This window comes from Protomyctophum parallelum, assembly GCF_964188405.1.
Source record: "Protomyctophum parallelum genome assembly, chromosome: 7".
Lineage (NCBI taxonomy): Eukaryota > Metazoa > Chordata > Actinopteri > Myctophiformes > Myctophidae > Protomyctophum > Protomyctophum parallelum.
In genome coordinates this window covers 14,904,361-14,914,360 of record NC_139705.1, presented here as the reverse complement: position 1 = coordinate 14,914,360, position 10,000 = coordinate 14,904,361, and the positions used below count along the sequence as shown (strand labels likewise).

General features: G+C 45.6%; 1 protein-coding gene across 1 annotated transcript in view; it reads right to left on the bottom strand.

The window, feature by feature from the left end:
- Positions 1-10,000, bottom strand: part of cacna2d3a (calcium channel, voltage-dependent, alpha 2/delta subunit 3a) — a gene marked incomplete at both ends in the record, with an annotated part of 288,788 nt that overhangs the window by 131,900 nt on the left and 146,888 nt on the right. The window contains 1 exon segment of the mRNA XM_083769683.1: positions 5,400-5,478. Within this exon segment, the coding sequence (XP_083625809.1) occupies positions 5,400-5,478 (79 nt within the window).

The window sequence follows — 10,000 nt, the reverse complement described above, 5'->3', positions numbered from 1 at the left end:
TGTATAGCTCTAAACTGATTATTGCGGCTGTAGGTCACAGATTACTATGAAACCTGCAAAACCTGTCAGTGACTCCATCAGTGACTGTCACGCCACCATGGCCGTCTCCATATATAAAGATCACGACACTGACCTCATCAAACCCTGGATAGCCATACATGGAGAATGACCTAGATCTGCATATATGGAGTCGGCTAGCAACTCTACATCTGACCTCAAACCCTTAGTATGGAGCTGACCTGTTCTGACATTCCATATGTTGATCTCCCCACCCGTCCTTCCTCTTTGATGTCTCCCTTTTGACTGATACCTGTCAATTCAAACTCCAGACGGAGTAATTAGTGGAGCTGCGCCAAAAGGCTCAGGCTGCCAAACACGAGTTACACTAATTTATGAAATTTTGCCAGCTCACAAGTGCAATAGCTAGCGCTAAACAGGCACTAAACCAGAAAGGAAGATGGCCACAGCCATAAGCTTCTACAATACAATAGCTGGATTTTTAAAATGTTTTTTTCTCCGAATCCTTTCTCAGATTGAGGTGGTCAAAACCGGGATGTTAGCGGCTCATTACTAAATCGTCGCTACAATATTAACTCTTCGGAAGACTTTGACGGTAGCCACATTAACTTCAGCTGATTTAGCTTCCGGTTCATTTTGAGGTGAATTGTTTTTGTCTCCAAAATAAAAGTCCCGGCAGAATCCGGTGGCAGAGAAGGAACACAGACTGAAACATTTCTGGCAGTCAATGAACGTGTTAAAGAGCGGAGCCATTAACACCAAGTTTAACTGTATTCCATTTGTTGCAATAAATGGTTAAATCCTGACTGAAGTAAAGGTATAATGGCCAAGAGCATCACGACCAAAGTGATGGCATTTTGCTTTGATGGTATAATGCTGCCATTATGATGCTAATGTCTACACGTGAGACGGCACTCTGAAACGCACTCGCCGTCACAGCGGGGCACAGGCAGGGACGTACAAAGGGAGAGAGAGAGAGAGAGAGAGAGATTGCCAACTACCTGAAATTCACTTAAGGGATTTTTTTTAGAAATAATGGATGTTCAGTAAAATATGTTCAAAAAAAATCTCACTGTGTATTATGTTGGCCTATATTTTTTGTATGTAATATTAATCACTGGAATGAACACCAGCGTACATATTCTTGGGGAGGGAACATCGCACGCACGCACGCACGTGTGCGTGCGTGCGTGCGTGCACACACACACACACACACACACACACACACACACACACACACACACACACACACACACACACACACACACACACACACACACACACACACACACAGTGGGCGGGCTGAGGGTTCAGGGGCATCATCATTAATCACACACAGCGGCTGGAGCAGAATGCCTCCATGCCTCCGCCCTGTGGCGTTAGGACGGTGTCCTTCAGGTTACAACAGGGAGATGGATGGATGGACGCTCCATGCTCACACTGGCATCGTACACTAAGGTACTGAGACTGAGGGGAGATAGATGGATGCTCCCTGCTCACACTGGCATCGTACACTAAGGTGCTGAGACTGAGGGGAGATAGATGGATGCTCCCTGCTCACACTGTGGTACACTAAGGTACTGAGACTGAGGGGAGATAGATGGATGCTCCCTGCTCACACTGTGGTACACTAAGGTACTGAGACTGAGGGGAGATAGATGGATGCTCCCTGCTCAAACTGGCATCATACACTAAGGTACTGAGACTGAGGGGAGATAGATGGATGCTCCCTGCTCACACTGTGGTACACTAAGGTACTGAGACTGAGGGGAGATAGATGGATGCTCCCTGCTCACACTGTGGTACACTAAGGTGCTGAGACTGAGGGGAGATAGATGGATGCTCCCTGCTCACACTGTGGTACACTAAGGTGCTGAGACTGAGGGGAGATAGATGGATGCTCCCTGCTCACACTGTGGTACACTAAGGTACTGAGACTGAGGGGAGATAGATGGATGCTCCCTGCTCACACTGTGGTACACTAAGGTACTGAGACTGAGGGGAGATAGATGGATGCTCCCTGCTCACACTGTGCTACACTAAGCTACTGAGACTGAGGGGAGATAGATGGATGCTCCATGCTCACACTGTGGTACACTAAGGTACTGAGACTGAGGGGAGATAGATGGATGCTCCCTGCTCACACTGTGGTACACTAAGGTTCTGAGACTGAGGGGAGATAGATGGATGCTCCCTGCTCACACTGTGGTACACTAAGGTGCTGAGACTGAGGGGAGATAGATGGATGCTCCCTGCTCACACTGTGGTACACTAAGGTACTGAGACTGAGGGGAGATAGATGGATGCTCCCTGCTCACACTGTGCTACACTAAGCTACTGAGACTGAGGGGAGATAGATGGATGCTCCATGCTCACACTGTGGTACACTAAGGTGCTGAGACTGAGGGGAGATAGATGGATGCTCCCTGCTCACACTGTGCTACACTAAGCTACTGAGACTGAGGGGAGATAGATGGATGCTCCATGCTCACACTGTGGTACACTAAGGTGCTGAGACTGAGGGGAGATAGATGGATGCTCCCTGCTCACACTGTGGTACACTAAGGTAAAGTTCTCAAACTCTGCCCGAACCCGACCAGGCCCGACCAATCCCGACCCGACCCGACGTTTTAGGGCCGGGCCGGGCCCAAAAAATATGCTAATTAGTCGGGCCGGGCCGAGCCTCGGGCTCTGTGATTTTCCGCAATTTTGTTCTTTTTTTTTTAAGTGTTATTATAATAAAAATAGCAATTCTGTTATTTCTGTAATGTGATTGTGTATACGTGTATGTATTTATTATGAAGAGGGCTGCGCTAGGGGATTCACTTGTGACAGGAGGACTGGAGACGGGGGTCGCATCGCACTGGCATTTCAGAAATTCAGACTCGGAGGCCTCGTACACACATGTCAAACCATGTGACTTCCATTGGAAAAGCATTGAGAATGAGGCGGCCATGAAACAGACAGAACAGATCATGTCAGTCCAGCATGTGTGTACGAGGCCAGAGCAGCATTGCAGCCTGCCCCGCGCGCAGGCAGTAGAGAACAGTGGACGGTGAGAGACTTGCGTGCCTTGCTACCGCTGGTTTCCCTCTGGTTTGCGCACCAAACGAGCTACTAACCACCAGTTAACTTACCAAGTTGCCATATGCTTAAATATTTTATAAAATCAATCGGAATATCACAGCTGAAGAAGCGTCAGGTTTTCGTCATGTTGCACCGAGTCTCGTTAACCCAGCTGGCTGCGATGAATAAAACCTAATTATTAATCAACGTCACCAAACGATCCAGTGATATATAACTTATAGCTACACGTAAAGCAACTTCACTTCAGAGGAAACTAACGGAGGGAGCTGCAGCTGCTATTCGTGTTTACTCACCAGTCACCACCACCACTGTATGGAATCCATTAGAATGATTGGAAATGGAAGTTATGGAACATTAATAGCCTATTCTAACGTGAGTTACATACATCCTTTATTTCGATAAATCCGTTGATCTCACTTTCACACTGAAACACGGCGCCGCTGCATGCGCTGCTATTTAGTGCTGCTTTTTTTTCTCTCTCTTTTTTTCCTGTCGGGCTTTTGTGGGGCTTCGGGCTTAACATTATGGCAATTTTTAGGGTAGGGCCGAGCCTCGGGCCCACCCAGTTAGGGTAGGGTCGGGCCGGGCCATATTTTTTGGGCCCGTTGAGAACTTTACACTAAGGTGCTGAGACTGAGGGGAGATAGATGGATGCTCCCTGCTCACACTGTGGTACACTAAGGTACTGAGACCGAGGGGAGATAGATGGATGCTCCCTGCTCACACTGTGGTACACTAAGGTGCTGAGACTGAGGGGAGATAGATGGATGCTCCCTGCTCACACTGTGGTACACTAAGGTACTGAGACTGAGGGGAGATAGATGGATGCTCCCTGCTCACACTGTGGTACACTAAGGTACTGAGACTGAGGGGAGATAGATGGATGCTCCCTGCTCACACTGTGGTACACTAAGGTACTGAGACTGAGGGGAGATAGATGGATGCTCCCTGCTCACACTGTGGTACACTAAGGTGCTGAGACTGAGGGGAGATAGATGGATGCTCCCTGCTCACACTGTGGTACACTAAGGTACTGAGACTGAGGGGAGATAGATGGATGCTCCCTGCTCACACTGTGGTACACTAAGGTACTGATACTGAGGGGAGATAGATGGATGCTCCCTGCTCACACTGTGGTACACTAAGGTGCTGAGACTGAGGGGAGATAGATGGATGCTCCCTGCTCACACTGTGGTACACTAAGGTACTGAGACTGAGGGGATGATGTAGACACATGTCACACAACGCAGGGCAGGACAGCCACAGCATGCCGCCACCGTCAGCAGGCTAGGAGTGATGCATGGGAAGCCTGTGTGTGTGTGTGTGTGTGTGTGTGTGTGTGTGTGTGTGTGTGTGTGTGTGTGTGTGTGTGTGTGTGTGTGTGTGTGTGTGTGTGTGTGTGTGTGTGTGCACAGAGTGATGGGGAGCATGTGCGTGCACACTATTATGAACCATGTGCAATGCTTATTGGAGTCATCATTCGTATCCGTGTCATTTTAGATTTCAACCACTTTAACCATTATTTGCTATACTTTGCCTATTCAAAAATAGCAGATATACAAGCTCATAACATGACAGTAGATCTACCATTTTTGAAAAACAGTGAACATTTTCGCAAAGCCTATATATTTTGTCAAAGCGAACATTTCAAACTAAAATCTTTGCTTCTGGGGGTCCCTGGAAAAACATAGTTTCAGAAAACAGTTTTTGAAGACATTTTGTAGAACCTTAGGTTTAAATGGGTTATATTATGAACTTGACTGGAATATTCGGCTGAACTGTAAGTAACACTTTCAGAGCAGCGATTCTCAACCTTTTACAATTTCAAGGACTTTCATATCCTTGAGCGAGGGAGATATTAACACATTAAATACCATGGATACCATAATAGATCTGTATTCAGTGATTTGTGAAGTGAGGGGCACTCTCATCAGAAAATGAATGAAATCCGCGCTCTCAGTCGAGTAAGAGTCTTTGTTTAATAATGATAGTGCTCCGCAGCAGCAGTCATACCAGACAGACAAACGCGTTTCGGCGCGCAGGCCTTCGTCAGTGTCAAAATTGGACCTGACGAAACGCGTTTGTCCGGATTTGATTCATTTTCTATATGTTCTCTTTGACTCTGCACCCAGCACACGCCTGGAACTGTCTGAGTAGAGCGGGCCTTATGCACTCTTATCATCATACATCATCATAAGGCGAGCCTCCATCAGATTAGGAACTAGGCATCCCCGCCAATCCCTGAACTAAAGCACATCGGTCTGGATGTGGTGTGTGTCGAAGACAGATCCCACCTTTGTTGGCGCACGCCATCCATTTCAGATTATCTGCGAAGGCCGACTCTCGACCAATCAGGTAAGGGAATATGCGGACCTGCAGAGGGAAGAAGCAGATAGCTTTACGTCAGTCATTTTAATTGAGTTCCGATATGGTCCAGGAACACCCAGCGTATATAGAGCCAGATAACACTGATGGATCCAGGCCTACAGGGTTCAGGCCTTATCTGCCAGCGATTAGCTCAAGCTTTCTTCCACTTTAAAAAGAGATTATGATGAACTCAGACTGAAGTTTTTAAGCTCAGTGTAGCAGCAGTGGAAAGTAACTAAGTACATTTACTTAGGTACTGTACTTAAGTAAAGTTTTGAGGTATTTGTTAGGGATGTCCCGATCACGTTTTTGTATTGCTCCCGATCCAATTCCAATGTTTGGATTTTGAGTACCGATTTTTCCCGATCCAATATTCTTATTGAACACTAATGCCATATCACAACACTATCCAAAATCACAGACAATATCATGATATGGATATAATATTGATACTAGGGATGTCCTGCTCACGTTTTTTTGCTCCCGATCCGATTCCGATCATTTGAAAATGACGTGATCAGCCCCGATTTCCGATCACGTGATCGGGACAACCCCAGTATTTGTACTCTACTTGAGTATTTCCAATACTTTCACTTCTACTCCACGGCACCTTGGAACCAAATACTCTACATTTATTTGGAAACTTTAGAGTTACTAATTACTTTGTACTTTTTGATTAATGATATGTAGCTTTCAGAGTTAGTTCATTCAGATACACTAAGCTATGCTTACACATGCTATGCCGAAGGGTGCGTACAATATACTCGAGGGGTTAATATGCTGCATTACTATGTGGGTGTATATAGTGTTTGCAAGACCCACATGTCATACGCTGATGTGGCGGTCTGACCAATTTGGCAGTGTATTTAAGCTCACCTAGACTGCATGCTTTCTTCCTGCCTTCCTTCTGCAAATCGTTCCTGCCTGGTTATGTAATGTTTGCCCACCCCAGCACCACCGATGGGCTCTGCTATTTCTGTTCCCCATGCGGGGTTGTTATTGTATATCTATCTCCCTGCTCTTAATGTTTAATGATGGTGTTTAATTGTGCCGAGCAGGGAGAAAATGTAGCAGAGCCGAACGCCAATATAAATTATTATATGCACACTTGTATTCTCATTCTATAATAAATAATGGTTAAATCTATTCGTGATCTGACCACTTCAGCCGCATATATTTGGGCCATTTGAAAATACTTTAACCAATTTAGGCCTGACCTCAAAATTAAAAAAGAAATCTTCTAAATCCTCCAGTTTTCAGAAAATAATATTTTCACGATTTTTCAAAAATGGCAGACCTAGCAGGAATTGCCTGTCATAATTTGACCCCCCAGTATTAGGATGTAGAGGCCGTACAGGGCCTTAGTCCTAATACACTCCCCACTGACAGGTACTACCCCCCCCCCCCCCCCCCCCCCCCTCCAGAGAGCAGCAACCCCCAAAAACGACACGATTCAAATGAGCCCACCCCCGTCCAAAACGGTAGAGAAATGACAGAGTTACCATTTCGGTACAAAAAAAAAAAAAAAAATTAAATGTTTTTTTTTCGGCCGGCCGACCCACCCACGGACTGGCCGAACCATCGCAACAGCCGACGGGCAGGCCGGTACTAATGGATTCTGCCCTCCCTCCCAGAGAGGCCGTACAGGGCCTTAGTCCTAATACACTCCCCAATGACAGGTACTACCCGCCCCACCCCCCCACATAGAGGACGTACAGGGCCTTAGTCCTACTCCTCCTCCCAGCCAAAACTCCCTAGCCTGGTTAATAAACCAGACTAATATCGCACGGATCCGCGGGATATTAGTCTGGGGAGGCTCAGCTTGGATTTCATTTCCAGGGAAACATTTTCTCTTTGACGCAATTGGTCAGAGCTACTGTCAGTCAAAGGTCTCAAGCATTGAACGTCACTGTACCCGCCCATATTGCATACCGTGTCCCTATTGGGCGCACACATTCTCGTGTGTAGGAAATTGGCGTAAAATTGAGCCTCTCCAGACCGAAATCCGCCGGTAGGCATTTTTTTTTGCCAACGGCTGATTCGGTCTGGTTTTTTAACCAGGCTAAAAACTCCCCACTGACAGGTAGTTACCCCCCCCCCCCCCTTTTGATTTACATCAAAAGGTGAGCTCAAACCCACAATTCAACATTTGGGTTTTAAGATGTTGATATTAATTTTGTATTCATCCTTAGGACCCCAAATATCACCTTGGAAAGCATGAGTGTCTATTTTAAACAAAGTGTTTTTTGACTGGGGGGTCATATATTTTCATCATCCAACACTCCCCACTGACAGGTAGTTACCCCCCGCCCCACCCTTTGATTTACATCAAAAGGGCATGTGAGCTCAAACCCACAATTCAACATTTTGGTTTTAAGATGTTGATATTCATTTTGTATTCATCCTTAGGACCCCAAATCACACCTTGGAAGATGTTGATATTCATTTTGTATTCATCCTTAGGACCCCAAATCACACCTTGGAATATGTTGATATTCATTTTGTATTCATCCTTAGGACCCCAAATCACACCTTGGAAAGCATGAGTGTATATTTCAAACAAAGTGTTTTGACTGGGGGGGTAAAATTTTGACAGCAGGAATTGCCTGTCATAATTTGACCCCCAGTATTAGGATGTTGATATTCATTCATCAGCCAACACTCCCCACTGACAGGTAGTACCCCCCCCCTCCCCCCCACAGAGAGGACATATAGGGCCTTAGTTCTACTCCTCCTCCCAGCCAACACTCCCCACTGACAGGTAGTTATATAGCGCGCCGCGTCGGTGGCTGCTATTTTTTAATAGCTAAATTAGAACATAATAAAACATCAAAAGGGGTTCCTGCCAAAAATGGGTTAAGTACATTTTTTTTTTTTTTTTAATATATTTTTTTGCGGCTTACGCCTTTTATTGATTTTTGAAGGGACAGACAGTAGGCTGACAGGAAACGGGAGACAGATGGGGGGATGACATGCAGTAAAGGCCGTGTCGGGTCCGGGAGTCGAACCCGCGGCACACTGCGACTGGATTACCAGTCCGGTGCCCAGACCGTTACGCTACGGCCTGGGCCGTTAAGTACATTTTGATACCAATACTTTTGTACTTTTTACATTTGTACATGTAGCATTCCAAACCTTTTTCTTGGAAAAGAGTAGCCTACATTGCTTAACCTTCATGAGTACCGAGTACTTTTTCCACCACTGGACAAATGGCATGAACGAGCGAGCGACACAGACACAGACACAGACACAGACACAGACACAGACACACACACACACACACACACACACACACACACACACACACACACACACACACACACACACACACACACACACACAGTCCAGTGAGTGCTCAAAACTCTCTGCCAAACAGCTTCAGCCCGAGGGAATTCAGTTGGTTCTGGCGCGTGCGCGCATGCGTGCCTGCCAAGAACAGGTTGCCATATTGGACCAGATGCAAGCCTTTGGGGGCACAGCTGCCCAACCTCCATTGCATGCATTTTTCACCGCTTCGCCTTCAACCTGACAGCCTGCTGTCCATGAGCGTGTGTGTGTGTGTGTGTGTGTGTGTGTGTGTGTGTGTGTGTGTGTGTGTGTGTGTGTGTGTGTGTGTGTGTGTGTGTGTGTGTGTGTGTGTGTGCATGCATCCGTGCATGCGTGCATGGGTGGGTGGTGTGAGCGTGTGTGTATGTATGAGCGTGCGTTTGCGTTCACACAGTACATTGCATATCGTTGCTATGGGGCAGAAACCTCTTATCTTCATATTTAAACTTTTTGTGTTTTTATTTTTTACTGGATCACACTACAGTAACACACAAAAGCAGCAAAAGTAGCAAATCCACAAAGAAAAGTAACAATGAGGTTTCCACCCGACAGAGATAATATATTGATTTATTTGATTTGATGCACTTATCCTAGCCTATACTGTCTATTTTTTCATTACTATTATAACTTATGCTGCTGCAATGTCTGAAGAAGCCAAACAAGAATACGTTTGACTTGTATGTACCCGTACACAAGGTAAAGGATTTACCTTTACCTTTTTTCAAGGTAAAAATTGGTGGCATATCAAAATCAGCCAGAAAAGAAAACACTATATCGGTATCGAATCGATCTCAAAATAGTCCAGATTATTTTCACCGATATTGATGATGCAATAATAATGTGACTGTCAATGGCTTTGTACTCACAGTGCAGCCAGCCGTTAGTGGGGAGAGGGGCTTACCATCTACTTTCACCAGCAACTTTCACCAGCAAAACAAAAATTTCATTTAAAAGAAATAATCTGCAATGAGTTCAATATAAATATAATATGATAATGTATCGGTATCGGAAATGATATCGGCCGATATGACCCTGCAAATAATCGGAGACCGGTCATAATTTAAATATTGTGCATGTCTAATCGAAACAATAATCAATAGAATAATTGCAAGGGAAATAAGCAATAGTTGCAGCTCTAATTGGGACGTGCGTGTGTGTTATTTTGCCGTGTTTCTAATTACAGTTGTGAGCATGTCATTAG